Source organism: Streptopelia decaocto (assembly GCF_964273445.1).
Source record: "Streptopelia decaocto genome assembly, chromosome: 18".
NCBI classification, from domain to species: Eukaryota; Metazoa; Chordata; class Aves; order Columbiformes; family Columbidae; genus Streptopelia; species Streptopelia decaocto.
This window is the reverse complement of record NC_138673.1, coordinates 3,589,892-3,612,876: the sequence shown is the minus strand read 5'-3', so window position 1 is coordinate 3,612,876 and position 22,985 is coordinate 3,589,892. Positions and strand designations below refer to the sequence as shown.

Here is a 22,985-nt window from a genome sequence, read left to right as displayed (position 1 = left end):
GGTATGTAGTGATAGGACAAGGGGTTATGGCTTTGAACTGAAAGAGGGGAGATTTAGATTAGATATGAGGAAGAAATTCTTCCCCATGAGGGTGCTGAGGCCCTGGCACAGGCTGCCCAGAGAAGCTGTGGATGCCCCGTCCCTGGAAGTGTTCCAAGCCAGGCAGGACAGGGCTTTGAGCAACCGGGTCTGGTGGAATGTGTCCCTACCCATGGCAGGGGTTGGAATACGTGAGCCTTGAAGTTGCTTCCAACCCAAACCATTCTGATTCTATGATATAGCTGGAGTAAGTACTATGCCCAAAGGCAGTCTGTGCCAAAGTCAAACTAGGCTCTTCCCTGGTCATTTAACCTTAATATCACCTGGATGGTTGGAGGTACAGCCATTCAGCTTGTGCATGACTGCTCGGGTTATGTCTTATGAGTAAATATCCTGAGTTACACACACAGAACTTCTCCTGCATTACAATCCGCATGCAGGCTGTTGTCGGAGCTGCTGATGCCCTGGTCTGGCTCCAGTCTGAACATAAAATGGTAATTAGTCTCTCGATGGACCAGGCCAGGCTATTTTCTGGTACCTTGTCTTCTACGTGTTATTGGTAGTGAGCTAATGCCATCATTTTGGAGCGAGTAAGTCAGTGACCTTTCTGTGTGCACCTGCGTGAGCAATGTGCTGCTTGGCTGCTCATCTCTTTCAGTTACTGCAGTAGCTGGTTAGGAATGGCACCAGAGTCCGTCCAAGTGGGTTTTATGTGGGAACGCTGCCTGAGCAAAAATCCTACACTTACAAAGGATGTGAAATATCAAAACCCTGCTGCTTGAATGCTTTTCTCCTGGAGAGAAAGCGCTCTGCTTGGCTGCTCTTTACAATGTTGGGTACTCAAGATAAATTCCTGTAGTTCAGAAGGTGTCCTAAGACTGCTCCTCTCTCTGTGCTAGTGCCAGTGCTCTGCCTGGGAAATAATTTATAAATGTCTCATTAAAGACCTAAGTCTGCCTCCTTTTCTTTCTTTTTGTCATCGGATCAGCTCACTGAGAGCAGCTGTCTTCGCTTCCGTAATAGCAGCCCCGAAACCCCGCTTGTGCCTTACAAATTCCCACAGCCTAAGAAACCTCCGACAACTGTGCATGTACGTATGTTCCGGGGTTTGCAGACATGGCGGGTTTAGAGTGAGCTCGTTCACAAGCTTTTCTGGGCTGCTTTGAAAAGACTCTTAGAAAATTGCTTTGTGCTAGATTTATAAAAGAAGCTCAAACATATGGTGTGATTACAGCTATGCAACTGGAGAGCCGGAGACGCGTGAGTGTGTGCTGGTGATTCACGGGGAGGTTGTGGTTGCTTGGAAGGAAACTTGCCGTGCAGGGTAGGACCCATTCCTCTAAGTGTATCTCCCCGGTTAGTGTTCTTGGGGCTGTCTTGTGGGTTATACCATCATACTGGGCTGTCCTGGGCTGCTTTCTAACTCTCCTTTCTGTCCTGAAGTCTTTTAGTAGTTGTAACTGTCAGGGCAAGGTAAATCTGTTTGGATATGGAGTTGGGAGGAGAGGACTTAATGAATCTTTACAGCTAATGGCTTGTTTAAATGGAAAAATATATCCTCTAGTTAGACTAAGCTATGGTGAATAATGCTTCTAAGGGGAATATTGTCTAGCTGAAATGATTTTGTTATTTATTTACAGAAGAATGAAGTTTATTATTCTGTAATATACCGGGGCTACTTTAGTGTAGTTCTAGGGTTTTTTTGACTTACTTCTAAAGTCTGGGGTGGCACGGGCTGGGGAGGAAGGCATAGGTACTCCCTTCTTTTTGTCAAACCTGGAACACCATTAAAACGGTGGGATTTTTGTGTTCATTATTTTCTGAGAAAACAGGGTGCTGTTCCAGGGCTGTGATATGTGGGCCCTGTTTTCAGGCTGGAAAATGTTGAGTAATGTATTGAAACATGAATGTTGAAAGAATATGCTTACAGGTTTAAAAATCATAATTATGTAAAAATTAAGACTGTAATCTTGAGATGAATAGATCCATCCGTATACTGCAAGTTAATTTTCCCTCAGTGAAAGAAAGCGTGTGCATTTTCAACCAGTCACTCGTTTCCCTCGTGCTGTCTGCTGCCAAAACCTGTCTGTTTTGCATGTTTTGTTGAATGCCATTGTTTATTTGAAAAACTTGAAAACCTTACACATAACCAATATATATCTTTGCTGTTTGTTTCTTTTAAGAATTAAACTGAATCTGATCTAGCATAGCTGGTAAACCCCAGGGTCCTCCATCCTTCCCTTCTCTAGCAGGCTCCAAGAACACACATCTCGCCTGTGGCAGAGCAGATTTTGTACCAGTCAGTCTCTTGAATGAGACCTTTATCTGAAAGCTTTTGTTCCGTTCGTCTGTTTGAGGTTCAGTGCCCTTCCCAGCTGCCCTTGTGAAGACAAATATCTGCCTCAACGGGCATCTCCTCGCATTCAGTGCAAAGAAACTTTGTAGTGGTTCTCATTCGCTTTTGCTCGCTCATTCATAATTCTTCTTCGCTTTCTTATTGTCCTCTTTTCCTTCCTCCTCATCACAGGTTTCTTTCTAGGTACGTCTCCTCTCTTCAAAGGAACCAGGAAAAGTGATGATGAAGTTGTCTCGCGTCTTAATATCCGCGCCATGGGGGTTATTCCAGGGAACAGCAGGGGCAATACATTTCCAGGGTGCCAGATGCAGAGCTCATCTCTGTGCCAGTCATTACATTTAAGTCCCATGGGACAGGCGATTACAGCCCCAACTTTTCAGCTCTGAACTTGCAGAGCTTTCAGTTGTTGTTTCTAAGTCAGCCATAAATCTCTGGGGCTGCGTCCTCCCACAATGCGCTGCCAGGCATTCGGCTATTGCCTGTGAAGCGTTGCTTTCTGTGGTGTTTTCCCTCCCTCTTTCTGCCTTATCTTGCAGCTTGAAAGGGCCACGATAAATCTTTCAGAAAACAGCTGCTTCGTTGCTGTGCTCGATAATTTGAATTTGGGCACGGCAGGGCAGGCTGGCTTTCACTTGATTGCCAACACCGTCATGTTTATGTAATCCAAGCTGCTTTGGGAAGCTCCAGTCCCTGTGTGGGAACCTAGAAATGACATGTGGTGAGTCTTCACCATCTCTGAGCGCTGGGAAGGCAGCAGCCAGTCCTCCTCCTGTGGGACTGGGTGGCTGCTGCTGACACTGCTGGATGCAGCCGAGTCTCCCTGCATGCTGGTGGCAGTTCCTGGGGGTGCAGCAGGTTGTACCTCCCTGTCTCTTGCTTGTAGACCAGCCCCGATAGTCAATAGGAGCTGAGGGTTTGATAGTGGATGCTCTGGACTGTCTGTTGTTCCCCTCTCTGTTGGGGAAGCTCTAATCAGCTCTGCTGTCCTTCACATATTTCTGTAGGTTATGCTTGCAGGTGAAATGGTATTGCAGGCCGAGGGAGGCTCACAAGAATTGCAATATAAAAGCAACAGCTAAAAACACAGAGCCAGGAGGTGATAGGTACTTGGTAGTAAAGACAATACATCGCTATTCCACACGTCCGGCTCTTAGTGGCGGTCTTTTGGGTGGGAAACAATCATCTACTGCAAATGTTTGGTGTCCTGAGTACGGGCTGCAGCTTGAACAGGGACAGTGTCTGATGTCCCAGCTGAGACCACATCACTGTGTTGTTACCTGAGCAGCCTGCTCTAATGGCTCTTCGGCTCTTACCTAGTCCTTGTGGCAGTGAAAACATACATTATTCTTTTTTTAGCTGGCAGCCCTGTGACCAGCAGTGGGGTTTTCCAGCTGACAAGATCCATCTTAGCTTCAAATGGGCATTATGGTCCCCTGGTCATGGGGCTGTCCCAAAGCACTGGTAGCAGAGCTGGCACCAAAGCCTTTTTGAGTCGTTAGTTTGGTCACAGGGTGTGCTGCCCTGCCACAGGTTAGTGACATTGACAGCATTGACATGGCCAGTGCCATGAGGATGTAGTGGCTTCAGGTCTGGAGACAGTGACGCTTCTGCTGGGCTGGTACCATTGTTGTTGCGGGCTGGTGGATGCGAAGCTTATTGATTGCCAGGGAGAGGGAGTGCTGACTAGGAGCTCTGTGCTGCGTGGCGGCCTGTCTTGTGATGTGGTGGAACTGGAGGGTAACAACCTCTGAAGATGAAAATGGAGAAGGAAAAAGACCTTTGGGAGATTTGTAAAACTCTTTTAAAAATATCACACGTTTTGTCATTTCTCCCTCCCTTCCTGGCATGAGACACTACTCTGCTATATCTCTTTTTTTTTTTTTTTTTTCCCCCCACTTTCTTTTAAATCTAATGTGCCTCCATTTTATCAATTAACTGCCTGTCTCCTGATTCCCATGGCAACACAACAGGCTGTTGCATTTCTGATTCTTCTGGCAGTTGTGGTGCCTGGCATGTGTCTCGAGAGCAGTAAGATGACAAAAGGGTTCTGCAGGGAGTAGGAAATACATAAGCAGCGCTCACTATGCACCACTTCTTGTGCAAACTACTTTTCTCTTCCTCTCCCTCCTCCACTTCAGAAAGGAGTTTCCTTTCCTTTTTGTTTCATTTCCCCAGTGATAAGAAATGAGCAACTGGAGTCCTGCAGGGGGTCAAAGGATGTGGAGGGATTGAGGGGTTGCTGGGTTTTGCTGGATGTGGATGCCACTTAAACGTAGCACGAGGCTGAGCTTCTCCTCAGGGATCCTGCAAAGAAGGCTGTTCCTGCTGATGCTCCTCCACAGCAAGTGCTGTGTTCCTCCTGTTCCAACTGTTAGAGCTTGTTTGAAGGGCGGTTTCTTGCTCATTTATCTTACAAAGCTGTCTCTTCACCTCTTCCTTCAGCACACAGTTCCAAGAGCTGGAAGAGTCCTGTTTGCAGAAGACCTTGCGCTTTCAGGGATTTTGGACACATGGTTTTCATTGACACGGTAACAAGACCCGTGCAAACAGGCTGAAGCTTCGGTTAAAACCTTTACCATCTCCAGCTCTTGGCTCATACGCATTTATTCAGCTCCTGAAGTATTGGTGCCATGTCACTGTGGGGTATCCTGTCACTGGGCCCCTAAAACTGATGGGCTGAGTTTGCACAAAGGGCCCCAAGCACCAGATCTGCCATGGTTGTTATTAATGTGTTATGCTTGAGCTTTACAAAAGCTAAAGGGAAAATAGAGATTTAGAGTTGGATAAGATGTGTATTTAGCGGATGCTGTGTATGACTTTGACTTATAAACTGTTGTTCAGCCCTGAAAAGCTGTGACCTACAGGAAGACCATTTAAACTGAAAAGAATTAGCTGGCTAATGAACACAATAGGGTTGTAAAGTTGGAAAGCCCAAGTGGAAGGGATCCCACTTACTGCATGTTGTGTTTTGGAGCCTGGTCCCAGTGAGAGGGAGGGAGCAAGGAGCTGCCGTCACAGTCCTGTCGAGCAAGCGAGGTTTGTATTGGGCTGAGCAGCAAAGCAAGATTCTCCTGGAACAAGGAAGGAAGAGCTTTCCCCATTGCTGGCTTCCAGGTGAGCTACTGAGTTTGATGCCTTATAGTGACAAACAAATAGTTGCTGTGGCTTCTTGATTGGCATCACCAGGTAACAGCAGGGTTGGAGTAGAAAATACTCAGTCTACCTTTTGTTGAGTGTTTCTCTTGTATAATTTTGTTTTCAACTTCGTACCTGAGATCTGTACCCTTGTTTTGCTGTTAGTGAGTTTCTTGGAACCTGTTGGTGTTTCACTTTTCTTATCCAAAACCAACACTTCTGAAAGAGCTGTAGAAGTGATGCAGACTGAGCAATAGTGATGGCTGAGGCTGAACAAGTTTCACAGTTCATTTCAGATAAGTTCTCGAGGTTGGTGTGTCTCTGCAGCTGCTTAGACTTTCTCTGCCAGCCTTGTCTGGTAACTAATAAAAATTTCTTCCTGAGTGTGCGTGAGGCTATTGTGGTTGGTGGCTTCCAGAAATTTCAGCTGACAGTGTGGCTGAAGAGTCTGGGTGGCTTTCATTGAGCACAGGATGTGTGGGACCAAGTGTCATACACACCCACCCTACACCAAACACACTTGGGACCTCAGTGCTGCCAGGAGCTGAGGGTGACTGAAGGTCTGGGATGTATGACTTGCTGGATCTTATTTTCCAAGCTTATTTCCTCAATCCCTTGTGTAGTTGCTTTCAAGGCTTTACTTAACCTCCCCCTTTATCCTTCAGAGTGTTTTAATGAAGTCCATATGTCCTCTTCTTTCGCTCTCCTGGGGTCTGAGTTGAAAACTCAAGGTTTGTCACAGGAGAGTTTGACACTGGGGTCACTGCTACCTCGTTTGCTCGTGTTGCCTTTGTTCCCTTTCAGACACCAGTCACATTGGGCCAGTCCTGGGTATGCTGGAAAGAGTGGGACTGAATTTCCAGCATCACCTGCAGTTTTCCATCTCCCAGCGCAGTGAGATGTTGCTGGAGGTCAGACTTTGGCTTGACAGGCTGATGCTGGAATAAGAACATTCTCTATTGCCTGTTTTATTGCGTCCAGTGCACGTGTGTCAGCCCTGGGAAGGCTCTGCATGCAGGGGTTTGTAGATGTTTCCTGTTTATAGATGTGCTGTTTATATTGAGCATACCCCAGGTGTCTGCTCACTGCTGGTTCTGCTCCAGCAAAGGGCACAGCAGCAGCAGGGGAAATGGAATAATTTGCCAAGGCAGCTGCATGGTCCCACAGGAGCTATTAATGCCCTTGTTGGGACTCTCAATGCTTGGACTGCTTGCCTGTATACAGACACGTGGAGTTCTCACAGCGCCAGGTACTAAGACATCTGTACCTCACTCGTTTATTTCTTTATATATATATTATTTTGGGATGAAATGATAACTTTGGCATCTTTCTTCAAAGCAGCAATTCATTGGTCTCCTTTTGATCCTTAAGCTCAAAAAGACAGGTGTGGCATTAAGTGCTTATTAGTGCTGCCATGCAAAATATCCCTCCATGCTGTGATAGGACTGGGGTAAGTGGCCACATGAAGGGAGATGAAGATGTGGGGTCAGTTCTTTGTGTGCAAGAGCTGCAGAAACTGGGCAGCGTACGGGGATTTCTGTGCAGATTGCTTTCCTGATGAGGAAAACGTGTAAGTAATGGAGTCGCTCAAGTTTTAACCTTCACCTAGTGTAAACCTGCAACCGAACTCGTGGTCCCAGATGTCTCTTTTATGTAAATACCCTTTCGTGGTGTTTTGGCTGCCTTTTAGGATTTCTTCTCATACCAAAACCTCTCTTCCCTTGATCCACAGGCTCACCTTTACACAAGCAGGGTGCCACCTCCACCACCAGCACCGAGAAGTCGGGCTCAAAGGTTGCCGAGGTGGGCGATGATTTCCTGGGCGACTTTGTGGTGGGCGAACGTGTCTGGGTAAACGGAGTGAAGCCAGGTGTGATCCAGTATCTTGGGGAGACGCAATTTGCTCCAGGCCAGTGGGCAGGGGTCGTTCTGGATGACCCGGTGGGTAAGAATGACGGCTCCGTCGGTGGAGTGCGGTACTTTGAATGCCAGCCGCTGCAGGGGATTTTTACGCGACCGTCCAAGCTGACGCGGCAGCCGGTGGCCGAGGGCTCGGGGAGCGACGCCCCCTCCGTGGACTCCCTGACGGCTCAGAACTTGTCACTGCACTCGGGGACGGCCACGCCACCTCTCTCCACTCGTGTCATCCCCCTGCGGGAGAGCGTCCTGAACAGCGCCATGAAGACGGGCAACGAGTCTGGATCTAACCTCTCGGACAGTGGGTCTGTGAAAAAAGGGGAGAAGGACTTACGGCTCGGAGATCGCGTGCTGGTGAGTTGATCCGCGGGGTCCCCCTAGAAAGGCAAAGGATGAGAATTTGTGCCTTCCCTAAGAGCTCCGGGTCAGGCTCAGGATGAGACAAGGATGGAGTTGGTGGTGAGTTGTGGGACAGAGTGTGGCCTTGAAGGAGGATGCCTGGACCAAACGGGCATTGAACTTCTGCATCTGCTGTTATTTGGGATGCTGTATCTTCTGGACGTGTCTGTCATTTTCACACTGGTGTGAGACAACATATTCCAGAGTGTTTCTTGTATTGGACAAGTTCTGAGCAGCAGGATGAGGTCAGAGAGAGAGCAACTCAAACCTGAGAGGGAAATAGAAAAATCATTAAGTGTTCTTTTCTAATCCAGTGATACTCTCCATAATGGTGTGTATTGGGCTTTCAAGGAATTTCCAACAATGTTGCATGTGGTCGTACATACTCTGCAAGTATTTGTGAGAATCTCCCCTAGCTGCTCACTCCTCTCGTGGTGCTGCAGTTTTATGTGTTGGATATAACACTAACTCCTTTCCTGTACAGAAAGGAGCTTGCAATTATTTTTATAAAAGGGCAGGACTTTGGGAGAGATCACTGTTCTGATGGATGAGCTTTCAGAAACCTTCAGCTGACAGAAGCACCTGGAATTGTTTGCATGCAGTAGGAGAGGTCCAGGAAAAGAACTGATAATGATAACAAGAATAAATAATTTGTGGTTATGGTTCAGTAACATGTGCTTTGCTTGGCAGATGGCTTTTTTTAGTAATGGAGATGTCAGCTAATCATGTTTGGTGTTTGAATACATAAACAATAATTCTGGGTTAACCTGAGCTGCCTCAAATTCCCTGAGTAAACCTTTGCTTGTGTCCTCTCTGGACTGGTACAGTTTTAGTTGTCTTTATTACTCTTAGCCTGTGCTTTTCTGAAAGATTTTCTTTTTATTTGAGAATGGCTTTTAGGCAGATGGGATCCACCGAAGGCTTTTCTAGTGATGGAGGACATGTGTTTTCTGTAATTGCTTGGTGGATGGAACACAAGGTTGCAGGGGTCCCTCCTGGGTCTGTAAGACCAACACCTGCCTGCTCTGTGTTCCTGTTGTTTCCTGCTAGTTGTTTTCTTGAACGTCATTAAGGTCTGTTGTAGCTTGAAGACATTTTTGCTTTTCAGTGACGTTGTTCTGAGGCCCTTTCTGAGTCCATAGCAGTTGCAAAAAGCGACTTTTAGCTTCTATTAGAAGCTTTCCATTAGAAGAATTAGATAATATGTGCCGTTGGCACTAACTTGTACTTTTTCCCAGAGATGCCAAAATTGCATTACAGAGATGAAAACCCCACCCTAATATTGTAGAACTCATCTCTTGAAGTCTGGCAAATGAATGCGGAACAATTAACCTCTGCTTCAGTAAGAATAAAGCTTCCCAAAGTGTGATAATTGCTGAAGTGCTGCTGTTAATGTGAGGTGGGTTCATTGCCTTTCTCCAGGGAAAGAAGGGATGGAAACAGAGCAATGGAGCAGTTGAGCATTTTCTGCTTGGGAGGAATGTCTGCTGTGGGTTTTTTTTGCTTAGGGAAATGTATTTTACATGGTTTGGGGGAGGCTTTCTTAGCAGCTGCACTCATTCCCCCCTAGATGTGAGGGCTTTCTTAAGGATGGAAGGAAGTGGCTGTTCTCTATATGGCAATCTAAATAAAAAATAATTTTAAAAAGTAATTGCTGTTAATAATAGAAGTATTCTGCCCTTCAACCATCCTTCTGTCTCCTAACTGGGATTGCACGCTTTAGTACTGAAATGTAGCAATAAGCAAGACTACCTAAGGGTATACGGGTGCCTAAGGTTGTATCCCAGTGGCTGGTTGACTCTATTGCTGTGGGGTGTTGCCCCAGATACTCTTCAGATGTATTCTAGGTTTGTGACTTTGCTACAACTTGTAGGTGATCAAACCCAGAAGAGGTACAGGAATAGCAGCAGCAATCACTAGCAGGGAGGTTACAAAGGGTGATCGGCACCTCAGCTGACGGACGGGCAGGAGTGCCGGGACAGGCTGGTGGGAATAGACTCTGGGGGGTCCCCCTGAGCGTGTGATTTTAATCACTTTCTGATAATCTGTACACCACAGAAAGTCTTTGCCTGTGGTGTGTCTCAACCTGGCTCCTGACAAATGAGAGAAAATTCTCATGAGTAAACTAATCTCATCCTTTTCTTTCGCATCCCTCACCCCAACCCTGCTCTGCCAGCCTGAAGCTGCAGAAAGCCTTAAACCACCTGAGTGAAAAAGCATTTCCATTAGAAGCAGAATTGCAGCCTAAGCCCTTCTCCTTGGTGGAGACAACCACTTGGTCTGCTGCTGCCAGCTTGCTTTGGGCCATTTCAGTGCCCGAGACTGAAGCCTTGCTGCTGCGAAGGTACGTGAGGTGATGTGAAGGAACTCTTCTGGTTCTTTGCAGGATTCAAAAGACAGGAAAACATACTCATACAACTTCAGTTGGAAGAGACCCTCAGGATCATAGAGTCCAACCATAACCTAACCCAACTCTAGCACTAAAACATGTCCCTGAGAACCTTGTCTAAACACCTTCTGGGTCTCTTGGTCCAAGCTCTTTCCTCACCACAGAAAATTGTGAAACACAGCGTGACTGCTCTTGTCGCAGGAGCAAGCGTTCCCTGTCACTACAGTGGAACTAAGAGGAAATAAATAGCCCGAAGCAACTGCCCTGTCCTGCTGCCACGTTAACCCTGTGAGGATTTTTGTGCATCCTCCGAACCATTCATTTGGGCTGACGCATTGGCCAGTCCTTGTCTTCTGTGTGCAATACCTGTCATTAAATAGGAGTTGTAAGTGGCCTGTGGTGGAACAAACTGTATTATTAGCGTGGCCAGACTTTGTATGGGAGAGAGCCTCAGGAGGGGATGCTGTAATTCTAGGCTTTCCGCTTATACCACATCCCTAGGACATTATTTTCTTACTGGTGCTTGACAGATAAATGTGCCCAAATGCCTTGCATCAGCAGTGCTGTCAGCCTCACCCCTGTGCAATGCTGACTTGTGCTGTGGGGATGGGAAGGTGCAAAGATAAGTGGCTGGATTAAAAGAAACTATAAAAATTCCTGTAACTTCACAAAGGGAGGAGGACGGTCCTATAATCCCTGGCTGTCTCTCCTCACTCTAACATGCAGTTCTGGTGCTAACAGATGAGATAGTGAATATCTGGTGGGATGAAACTGCTGCTGGTCAGATGCCACCTGAATTAAGTTGTATTTACAGACAAACCTGAGCACAAGCCAGATCTCCACCTTAGCACTAGCTCGCTGAATGCTGTCCCTGGCTGTCAGCTGGGGCACAGCCCCAGAAGGTGGTGACATGCATTCCCACAGGTGGGATTTACCCCCTTGTACCTACAGATCATTATTTTACACTTATTTAGACAGGTAAATTGGAATTTTAAGCAGACAGCACGGCATAATCTCTGTGGTTTCTGCATGGGGATATGCACAAGCGGGGATATGCACAAGCAGGCATCTGCAGCCATGGCTGACCCTGGAATTGTGCATGACAGGGTGGAGAACAGTCCCTGCTGCCCTGAATGACACTTATAATTTTATTTTTCTTTTCTCTCTGAGCAGTATTAGAGTGGATTCTGAGCAGTGCATTGCCCACGGGCCTCGGGTTGAGGACAACTGTTAAGAGGTTCTTGCAGAGAGCAAGAAACTGCTGCAGGGTGAGCAGGGAGGACATAAGGGGAAAAGAGCAAAAGCAGGCTGGAGGGAGTCAAATGGAGGTATGGCCTGGCGCTAATTTGGTAAATTGTTTAAATTACATACTAGCAGCTCTGATGAAGACAGTGTCTGGAAGGATTAGCATCATTGTCTTTTCAGCCCTAGGATACTGGTCTGGATCCAGTTTTGTCATTTTGATGAGAAAACCATAGTAAAAGGTGATGTCAGTGATACTACAGTTGGTACAGCAGGGAAGGCGTGTGGATGTCCTCCTTCAATAGATGTGTGTTCCTTTTCTGACTTGCCAGTTAGGGCAAGTTAAATATTGCTGGCTTCATTTTGTTGTGAAGGTCAAGCCCAAGACTGTCTCTTGAGACAGATCTTTTGCTGAGGAAAGGCCAGGTCAGGAAGATGGTCTTTAGTCAAAGGCATGAAAAGGGCATCGCAGCTGAGGCAGAGAACTGGAGCTGAACTTTCCAAGAGATCAGAGGCTGCTTGAATCCAGCTGGAGAGGGTGGAACAACATCAGCTTGCTTAAAGTTAATCTTAAGTGGTTTTTACCTGAAACAGGGAGGCTTGGAATGTCCATGCTGGTCAAAATACCCTCCAAACCAAAACATCCTATATCACTATGTCAATATTGTTTCTGGTTTTCAGAGTGTCAAGAAGGAGCTATTTTTAGCTGCTTTTTGTTGTGTTGGTGTTGTGGTTATTTGTGTAATTTTGTGGTTTTGATTGGGTGTGGGTTTTTTTGGTGATACCTCTGATTTATTAAAAGGTCTGTTAGAGACAAACACATCTGTTTTGATGAGTGTGTTTCACGCACCGATACAAGGTGCCAGCTGGCTTTTTCCAAAACACATTATTTATTTTAGCAGTGTTACCAGATTATTGGGCCCAAACAAATCTGTGCCTCTGAGTGGGATGAATTTTCTAGGCTCTCCATCCGTGAGAGTTTCTGCGCACCTGCCGAAAGATGGGAAGTTAAGAAGCAGTTTGAGTGCTGGGGTGTGTGTGACAGCCTGATGTAGGGACCCCAGATGTGTCCATCCTGGCTTGGGGCAGGAGATAGTGCTGTATGGCAAGGGTGTGCTTTATAGAAAAGACAGAATAATTAATGCTTGAAAGGGAAAATAAAATGCATTGCTTTGGAAGCAGAGAATCACATTGTCTGTGCTTGGTATCCTCGCTGATGTGCGGATTTTGTTCTCTTATTTAAGAATTGGCACAATTAGATATACATGTAGTAAGTCAACAGGGCTGCTTTTTTTCTCTCCTGTTTGAAAACAGCTTTCTCAAAATAAGTCATATCTATGGGGATGCAACTGAGGAGTGAGACCCTCTAGTAGAAGCGCCAGATATCGAGCTTTTAAAGCATTTACATGAGGATCTGTGGGGTCAGAGGATCAGGTTGCTCGGTAAGGGAAATGTGGCTCAATATCTGTAATTAATACACAACAAAAATAAAATTGAGGGAGCTTACGAGCAATGATAAGGTCCTATAAAGAATGTTAAGATGAATTACACCTATATTGAGTTCAACTTGCAGCTAAAGAGATGCATTAGAATGGCATTAAATCACTGTATTAATATTGAGAGGCTAAGTCTGTATAAACTCAAGTAAATCAGAAAGAGGACTGCTGTTTGACTGTGAGTGATAGGAAAAGAATTTTATTGCAACTGTTCCAATGTGTAACTTGCCAAAAACTTAATACTGAAATGGAACCATCTTTTTACTCCTGGATGCAGTGTAGGACCAGAAAGCTTTCTTGTGATTCTTGTTCTGCTGTGGCAAATAGTTTCCTCCTTCCTATAGCAAAGAGAACATCAGTAAAGGTTTTTCCATGAACAGCACTTTGAACCCCTAGGGACAGAAAATACGGAAGACGAACTTGAGCTCTGTGCTGCAGAACAACCTCCCAGGGTTTGAGGTAGGGCCCAGACTTCAGAGTTGTGTTCTCCAGCCCACTCAGGTACAGTTATTTTTAGGCTGAGAAAAGTATTTCTCCTTTGCAAAAGCAATTTTCAGAATTTTTAGGGAGTCAGAATTGGTAAATCTGTAACATCCCTACTCCAGAATACACAATCTGGAGATTTCTGCATTTGACTATCACTGTTTCCTGTAGGAGAATATTCCTCTGTGGATACTTGTTTATGTGAAATTTAATATGAAAAAAAAAAAAGGAGCCACCAGTCATTCAATATAAAGCTACAAATTTAACTTTAAACTTATTTTTAGCTTTCTTCTCTGAACCTGAGCTTTAACAGAGGCTAAAAAAGGTTTAGACCATATGCCAATTGACTTGAAGTCCATACCTTTAGAAGAACCCTCGTGCTTTTCCGTCTGTCTTTTCTCAGCACAAGTAGCTCAGCAAAACCTGTAGGAGCTTCCAGTACGAAGGCAGCGGCAGCTGCTGCTCCGTGAAATGAGCTCTCATAGCAGTGACCAAAACACAGCGTCACACATTCCTCCCTTGTGTTCTCCCAGAGCCTACTCAGCATGCTGGAAGCTTTAAGTCTACATATGGGAGCAAAAGGTGTGATTTATTCTTGTTTCTCCGTGGAGGGTAAAATAGATCTGTGCTAGTGGAAGGCTGGCCGTGAGAGGAGACCCTTAGCACGTTAGCGCCCCTGAATTGCTGTAGAATGTGTAGGTAAAAGTGGAGGGTTTTTTTTTTCTGTACAAAACACCTGTATTTTGAGAGCTTTGTTGGGAGGGCTATTTGCTATGTCCTGGCAAACTCTGTGTGGGGACAAGCTGAAGAGTGACGGGTGCCTTCCTGGCTGAGCTTGTCCCTTTCATGTCCTGTCCTGGTGTTGCTCAGAACTGCCAGCTGACAGAGCTCAGAACTGAAACCACATTAGTGCAGATCCTAGGCGGGTGTAAGCTGTGTTTGGGGGCTTAAACTCCTTCATGGCCTCACAAGTGCAGTTAGCTGATGCTTTGAAATAGGTTTTCATTGTATTTGTCCTGACATCTTGCAGGCAGGTCCAAAAGTGGGAGTTAGTCAACTTCTTTGTATAATAGTTATTGGAGAGACATCTTTAGTGCCAGGAGAACTTGAAACAATCTGTTCTGGTTTTATTAATCTAAAACATAAAATACTGATGATGTCCTATTTCCCCCCCCTCCTCTCTCCATTGCTGTCCCAGTTTTAGTCCCCTTTTGGCAGTGTTGGTGCTGCTGTCCCTAACACTTGGCATCTTATCTCCAACAGGTTGGTGGGACCAAGACGGGCGTTGTGCGCTACGTGGGAGAGACGGATTTTGCCAAAGGAGAGTGGTGTGGTGTGGAGTTGGACGAACCCCTGGGGAAGAACGATGGGGCGGTTGCTGGTACAAGGTACTGGGAGCTCCCAAACCCAGCCTGGGGTTGTAGGGTCCTACAACCTCCTGGAGCTGGGAGAAGGACTTGGGATGTGTGTGGTTGGACATTGTGGCCTGGGAAAAAGAGTTCAGTTTTGAGTCTTGTAAGCTTTGGGATAGCTTTACAGGGAGATCAATAGAAACCTCATCACTGGAGCACTTTAAAGGAGGATCAGATAAGGTCTGTAAAGAAGTAACCTAAGTGGCTTCAGGGAACAGGAGAGAGTAGGGAGAGAAGATAACTTATACTGGGATTTAGTTTTTGCAAGAAATGGAGCCTGTGATTGTGTTAGCTCTGCGTTCTACCACACATTCCCTTCATAAACTTGTTTCTTGCACAGTATCTGTGATTCACCCTGTTACAACTATAGAAGATAAAGATTTAACTCTTTTTCTCAGCTTAACATTGCTTGTTCTGTTCTTTCTGGGGACAAATTTCCAGAGACCTAAAAGAACAATTGGTCGTCATTGTCTGTCCTTGTAGTAGTTCTGTAGTGAGGCAACTGTCTGCTGATGGATCTTATACCTCTGCCTCCATAGGCATATCCACTAATTTATTTTCGAAAAAAGCCCTTGTTAGTATCTATAAAACTCATCGGGGACATCTCACAGGGTTGCTGGGAAGCTGTTTCTGTTCATATAGAAGGTAGAGAAGGGAATGACTCCCAGCCTCAGATCTTGAACTTGGGGACATTCAACTCTGAGTTATACAGTAGCACTTGGACCCAGCTTCAAATACAGGCGGAACTGATTCCTTATCTTTCACATGTTCATTTAGTGGGAAATACTGTTGAGTTCTTGGAGCTTCTTAAGGGAATCTTGTGTTAGAGGTGAGATTTAGCTTTGAAACTGAGGAGCTGAGAGTTCCTCCCTTGTTAGATCTCTGGTTCTGTAATAAAGGTTTCTTGTGATGGGTCAGCCTCCTTTTTTTCCAGCAGCTGTGCGTTTTCATTTAAAATAAGAGGAACAATGTCTCGTTCAATATCAGGACAGGAAAACAGAAAATGATTGGCAGCAGATGGCTGAGTTCCAGCCTTTTCTCAAAAGAAAATATCTAGGATGGTAGAGAATAAGTCATGGAGTGAATCCAAGTCCCATACGCTACAAATTATCTCTAAGCTTAATCTTCAGGGTGCTCAGAAATGATTTATTGTCTCTGTGCATGTGGAAGGCAGATGTGAGTGTTAGGGTGCTCTCTCTGCCTCCTGTCCTTGCACCTTGGTTGCTGTGTTTTGAAAATCCAACTCTTGGAAGTCATCTGTCTTCTGAAACTGCTACATGTTGGCTGAGGCTGTTATGGTATGTGCCTTGTCTGCAAGGCTTCTCTTTCGTTTCACACTCTATCAAGAGCAGGAAAAGTTGGGCTCCACAGCAGGGATTGGGAAGCAGGAGTGAATTAAGAAGTTTGGGTTAAATAGGAGACTTAAGGGAGTCTGTAAAGCATCCCTGCCCCTTGAATCCAGGCTGATTTTTCAGATCTTCTAGCAATAATGGACACCAGCTGATACAGCAGTGGCACGTGTGGACTCTCCAGCTGAAGGGCTCTCTGTCCACTGAGGATCTGGCTGCAGGTTTGCAGCAGCGTCCCATTCATCCTCTGAGCCTTCATCCAACCTTTTGATTTTCTTATAGCATGTACCAATTTCAACACCGGGGTTTTGGAGAAGCCAACATAGTAAAACTGACTCGTGTCAGCTACAGACCTTGGACACTGAAAGGTGTTTTTTTAATCAATTTCAAAATTCCCTGTGCTGTTTCTGACCTGCAGGTTGCCATCACAATGCCACTTTCCTTCCCTGTTTCTTTTCTGTAATCTGAGTATAGAGCTCCTCAGCACTCACTGAGAGAAGCTCTTGTGTTTCAAGCAGATTATTTTTTTTTTTTTTTTTTTTTTTGCTGCCAAGTGTTCTGGACCCAATTCCTGCTTCTGAACTATAAAAGCTAATTGCAACCACTTCCAGTCTGGATTAAAAGAAAATGAGCAGACATAGAGTGATGCAAGTTTGGACTTGCTAAGAGCTGTCAGGGGGGATTTTGAGGGACTCAGCCTTTGGCATTGTTGTACTGCTTAGACGGGTGGAAGGGGCTGTGCTGTTGGTGCACCTGTACCTACTTCAGTTTGAGAAGATGATGCTGAGCAGGGTTATGGCTGGTTTGCAAGAAGTCAGACTGATTTTCTTCCTTGAGTCTCTGTTCTGCAGCAAGGTCAGTCTGTGGTATGGCTGGTTATCCAAACCCAAGAGCCTGTGCTGGCAGCAAGCAGATGGGACTAAATGATCTTGGTTTGTAGAGGGTTGGTTTTATTGTTTGTTTGTTTTAAAATAAAGTTATAGAAAAAATCGAGCTTGAGCAGATGTTTGAAAATGAGTTATTTTCTCATGTGGCTGGAGATCAGGCTGTTCTCTGGCCTCCCAAGCACACAGGGGTCTGCCTGTGATGCAGCCACGTGGCTGCCAGCACTTAAAAATAAAAGGGAAATGGGGGAAGCAGCTGCTCACATCTGGAGAGAGGAGACTTGTGCTAGCAAAGCTTGATTTGTGTCATTTATTCATTAGGACCTGTTTTTTATGTTAACGTAAGACAGACTATTATATGGCCTAGTGTTTTCCCCTAACCTTGCTATGAAGCCTTTGAGAAAGAACTCTTAATGGAGACAGTTTGCTGTATTTACTACTCCCTTGAAATGAGGGGATGTGATGCCTGGAGATCTGGTTTTCCTTGCTGCAGTGCAGCTGGCCAGCAGCAGAAAATCCCAAGCTCTGAAGGGGTTTCCAAGATTTGACACTGTGGACTTTGGCTCACTTGTATTCTGAAAGAGGGCTCTGGAGAGACATAATCATCAGGCTTGCTGTGATTGTGGAAAAGAGCTTGCAGTGTAATGATCCGATCCTCCCTTGTTTGCTTCTAGGTTTGTTTGCATGGGAACCAGTTTCTCTTTCTCTGCCACCCAGAGATTGCACACACTGGGGTTTGCTGTCATGGTATTTTTAGCTTTGAAATTAGGAGCTGCCTTTTTTCTTTTATGGGAAGAATGTTTATACAGAGCGGTGTGCTTCTGATCCTTTCATTTGACATGCTTTGCTGTGTAATTTTCTTGCAAAGCAGGGTGGAGAACACACGTGAGTTTTGGGCAGGTTGGTTTGTTGTGGTCAGAAAGGAGCTCGTGTGCTCGCGCTGTGTTATGTACTGGAGTCTTTGTCCATCTAGGCCACCAGAAGGATCTTTCCTGGCATCTCACCCAAGTGTGCAGCAGCTGCTGTGTGGCAATTATCTTGGGTTTCCCAGCTTAAACACCACAAGTGAAAACATGAAGATTGCCACTATTCTTAAGTGGCAGGAAAGGAGAATAATCCACCCATTTGCATGCAGGAAACAGTGTCACAGCAAAGCAGCAAGAGATGAGCTGAGGACCAGGGTTGCGTATTGCTTAGCAATGCCATTCGGTGAGACTTGAGCGAGACGGATGCTCTACCACCTCTGACTTGGTGCATCTCCTGTCTTACAGGTATTTTCAGTGCCCTCCCAAGTTCGGCCTCTTTGCTCCCATCCACAAGGTGATCCGGATTGGGTTCCCATCAACCAGCCCCGCCAAGGCGAAGAAGAGCAAACGAATGGCCATGGGGGTGTCTGCCTTAACCCACAGCCCCAGCAGCTCCTCCATCAGCTCCGTCAGCTCAGTGGCATCGTCCGTGGGGGGCAGGCCCAGCCGTAGCGGGCTGGTAAGTGGCTCTTTCCAGAGACTCTGCAGCCTTGAATCGCTTCTTCTGTGACCTGGCTCTGCAAAGTGGGAGGGTTGGAGTTTTGTTTCAGTGCAGCTGCTCCTTCCCCATCAATGAGATGAGAGGGGAGGAGTTTGGCATACTGTTACTCACCTTACAAATAGGACTCTGCATGGACATAAGTTGTAACAAACACTGACCAACTGTGGCCATTAAAGAGCCAGAACTGCTGTTTGCAATGGGATGAAGCTCAGCTCCACTGTCAAGAGCAGGTTTTATGTAGGATCCCTGCAGAAAAATGCCATTGCTTCTTGTTCCGCGTGCTTGCACAGCAGTGTGTTGCTGTGTTGAACAGATGTGCAAAAGCTCCTGCATTGACTGTGTTTTACTGTGGAGGGTGACACCATCCTGGATCACATGCTTTGGAAGGTACTCAAGAAGGTGGACACTGGATATTATGGAAAGCTCCGAGTCTGCCGTAGTGTGTGCGCTCTATAGCGCCTGTAGTCTTCTTGGCTGGGGATGAGGGTGCAGTATCCATTACTGGGAGCAGATCCAGCTAACCCACAGCATCTCCAACTGAGATCACTCCTTCCAGCTGAGCTCGCTGTTTGGGACTGCCCCGGTGCAGGTCATCAATAATATGTATATGAGAAGGCAGATGATACAATACATGATAATCTTCCCTGACCCAGTACCCACCCCACGTCCTGTCCTTTGGGACATGGTCCTTTCATTGCAGCGTAGCAGAGCTATTGAGCCTGCTAGGAGTGTCCAGATGTTTTGCAGACTTTTTAACCCCACATGCAGGGTCCAGAGCTGGAACTACAGCTCTGTACAGCCTAATAAATGATCAGTTGGTGAGCTGCATTCTAGATTTAACAGATGACTTTAGGCTATTCTGGACTGGGAAGGACACAGCTTCACCCTCGTCTCTTTTTAACTCTTTTCCAGCTGACGGAGACCTCTTCTCGATATGCCCGGAAAATCTCTGGCACGACAGCTCTCCAGGAGGCACTGAAGGAGAAGCAGCAGCACATTGAGCAGCTGCTGGCAGAGCGTGACCTGGAGCGGGCTGAGGTTGCCAAAGCCACCAGCCACATCTGCGAAGTGGAGAAAGAGATTGCCATCATGAAGGCCCAGCACGAGCAGGTATGGGGTGGCGTGGCTTTATCACTAGCACACAAATATCTGGCATCCTCTGAGAGTTTCAGATCGTGATCACATTACCTGTCTATAGCTTCCTGATGTGAAACCTGGCATCTGAATTTCCGTGTCTGATGTGCAGACAGGTTCCTGTACAGCGGGTTAAACTGAGGCTCTTTCTCGGCTCTTGCCAGTGTAACATGCTCTCTCTGCCCCAAGCCAGGAGCAGAAAAAGGGCTGTGCCAGGAAAAGGACAGTAAATAGTTTGTGTCTGGTGATCAATACATTTGAATGCTGAAGTGCAAATGGAGGGCAAACTTGCTCCCCTTAGCCACCCAATGTGGCCTTGGCTGAGACTGCATTGCAGTGGTTTTTTTTGATGCTATCAGGCACAGCTGAGGACATCAGCTCACTTCATATGTCACTGCTTTCCTGCCAGAGGGGATGTTTTTATCACATTAGTAAATTTAGGAGATCTGCAAGGAAAACAGGCTGATCATATTAGCTTTTTTTTTTTTTTAAAACAAGCATTTATAAAAATGAGTTTTTATGCAGTGAAATGCTTAAAGAGAGGAGTTGTGTCTTGCTGTTTGTCAATATATGGCTCTTCAATGAGTGCTGTTGCCCTAAATTCCTTGCTTATGTTTGTAAACCCCAGTCAGCTATTGGGGAGCAGGGGTGACACTATCTTGGTGTGGTGGGCCACACCAGCCTGTCAGAAAAACATCTATCTGAAACAGATATCATCTTCTGAAACAGATCATCAAAACCTTCTGTACTTCAAGCATTGTTAACTTTTGTGGCTTGGGCTCTTTTTTTGCTGCAGTATGTCACGGAGGCAGAAGGAAACCTCCAGCGAGCACGAGCCCTGGTGGATGTGATGCAGAAGGAGAAGATTGAGCTGTTGAATCAGCTGGAAGAGGAGAAGAGGTAAAGCCATGTCGCTGTGTAAACTGGAATTACTCAGTAAAGGTGGGATCGCAAGGGTGTGGGCAGTGACAAAGCCTTGCCTTCGGATGTCCTTGGCTGGGGATATGGTATATAATAACAGCACTGGATAATAAACAGAACTGTGGTTTGGGCCATCCCAGGCCCCTAACCTTTCTGTACAACCTGGCTTTGCTACAGATCATTTCTTTGTCCTCTGTTTGTGGTGTGCTGATCTTAAGGATGTTCCTTCTGAGGAAGGGTAGTCAAACTGGAGTGGAGCCGTACTGCAGTGCAATTGGCCATCTCCCCACATCCCAGAGGCTCCATCTGAGTATATGCTGATGCATACATTTCCTCTCTGGATAAGATTGAAGATCTACTTGTCATTCTTGGAGTCTGATTGCTCCATATACATATATTTAAGCTCTTCGGTGGGAATAGAAAGACATTTCTACATATTAAGTAACAGAAAACAGCGTTGATTTTGACTGAATGATGCCTCTCCTGAGGACAAATTGTTCTTTCGTGCACAAGTCTCCCTGTTCTCCTGGTTAGGCAGCTCACTTTCCCAGCTCCAGGAGACCCTTTAACCCAAGACAGCTGAGTTCTTTCCTAAATATCAACAGATGCCTCCTCTAATTAGAGGAGGTTTAGACAAGGAAGCTTGTTTATGAAGTTAGAAATGTACACTCATGGCTGTTTTTATCTGTAACAGAATCAGGGTCCTTACATCTGGCTACCAGTGCAACAGCCTCATTATTGCCTTTTAAAAAGCAGTAAAGAGAGCAAAAAGCACTGAGTTTAGCAGAAGATTGAATTAATTTTTAGCATTACTGGATTTTTCTCTTTAGACTTTGCAAAAGAGTTCTTGGCACTTCTGTGTTTGTGCATGTGATTTTTATGTGCATTTATGCATGACTGGCCTATACAATCTCTGGTGAAGGCTTTTCTGCCAGGGTAGCTCATCTTGCTGTTCAGCTTCTGCTGAGCTGTTTGTACATGAAGTTTGTCTGTATTCTGCTCTCAGACTTCAGTTGTGCAGTGGAGGCCTATGTGTGACGGCTGCCTGAAAATGGGCTGCTGATCTGGGTGTTACTGATTTCTCTTTGTGTCTTTTCCTCTCCCCAGGAAAGTGGAGGACTTGCAGTTCCGTGTGGAGGAAGAATCCATCACAAAGGGGGATCTGGAGGTAATTCCTAACCCCCTTACCAAAACGTGGGGTCAAAACCTGAAACTGCATGTGGGGCCTCACTTGAGGAACTTCTTCCACCTTTTGCTTATCTCTAAACAATACTTTATCAATGGCTTTGGACATGCTGTGGACACTATGGTATAAACTGTGAAGACTGTTCTTTGATGTGTTGCCCAATGACTAATAACAGTAAGAGCTGCCTAGAATTAATCACATGTAGCCAGCCTGGCTTCAAATGTCGCCAGGAGTTGCCAAGCCATGTTAAAATCTGACTGTATCTGAATGCATTTCAACATATGTTTTTCCACTGTAGAAATGAAGTGACTGCTCAGTCACTGTCCCTGCAGTGTCGTTTTTTTGGCAGCTAACGGGCTCACAATTTCCCAGTCGGGTGCTGTTCTATTCCAGCCGAAATCCATGTATCGTTTGAGCTGCAGTATCCTCATGTGGAGTCCTCTCCCGCGAGTGTGAGGTTTGGCACTGGGATACTCTTTCATTTGGAAGAGCAGTTGCTCAGAGCAATGCTGCTGCAGTGAATTTGTGTGTACTGGAAGTGGTATTGGGAGCTTGTCCTTCAGGAGGAGGCTTTTCTGTGGGGAAAAACGAAAATATTTCTGTGAAAGCAAGGCTCTGATCTACATGTGTAAATCAGAGGGCTTTCTTGTATCTTTAGTTAGAGTGTGCAGTTAAAAACAGCCAGAAATGTCAAGGGAACTGCTCCTGTGCTTCACAGTCATAGTAATAAAAGCCCAGGAAAATGGGGAAGCCAGGCAATGGAGGATGTTGCTACAGCTTTGACCCCCTTGTATAAACCTCTTTATCCAGAAGCTGAAGCAAAGTAATGTGTTTGACGGGGTATATATCAGCAGTGCACTGATAGCAGACTTTTGCTAAAGGACAGCAAGTGCAGTTTCTGCCTAGTGTGTGGGTGCAAAATCAGGTTTCTGTTGGTTCCTGAGCTTAGCTGGTGGGTTTCCCCAAGTGCTTTGGAGAAGGGTGATTGGTCACCCTTTCAGAGCAGTGGAGTGTCCCTGTGTAAGCTTCAAGTGATTGAAGCCTGGCTGTGGAATAATGACAATGGGTTAGTTAGCAGATATATTTAGAAAAAAACAAACAAAAAAACCACAACCC

At 45.8% G+C, this 22,985-nt stretch overlaps 1 protein-coding gene across 2 annotated transcripts in view; it reads left to right on the top strand.

Annotated features, from left to right (window-relative positions):
* Positions 1 to 22,985, top strand: part of CLIP2 (CAP-Gly domain containing linker protein 2) — a 72,207-nt gene that overhangs the window by 30,691 nt on the left and 18,531 nt on the right. For both annotated transcript variants that reach the window (XR_014185628.1, XM_082068271.1), the window contains exons 3-8: positions 7,263 to 7,801; positions 14,720 to 14,844; positions 18,373 to 18,586; positions 19,541 to 19,738; positions 20,559 to 20,662; positions 21,791 to 21,851. Coding sequence is in view for 1 of the 2 variants with exons in the window: in XM_082068271.1 (XP_081924397.1) it covers positions 7,263 to 7,801; positions 14,720 to 14,844; positions 18,373 to 18,586; positions 19,541 to 19,738; positions 20,559 to 20,662; positions 21,791 to 21,851 (1,241 nt within the window). In the remaining variant the exon portion in view is untranslated. The remainder of the gene's footprint in view (positions 1 to 7,262; positions 7,802 to 14,719; positions 14,845 to 18,372; positions 18,587 to 19,540; positions 19,739 to 20,558; positions 20,663 to 21,790; positions 21,852 to 22,985) is intronic.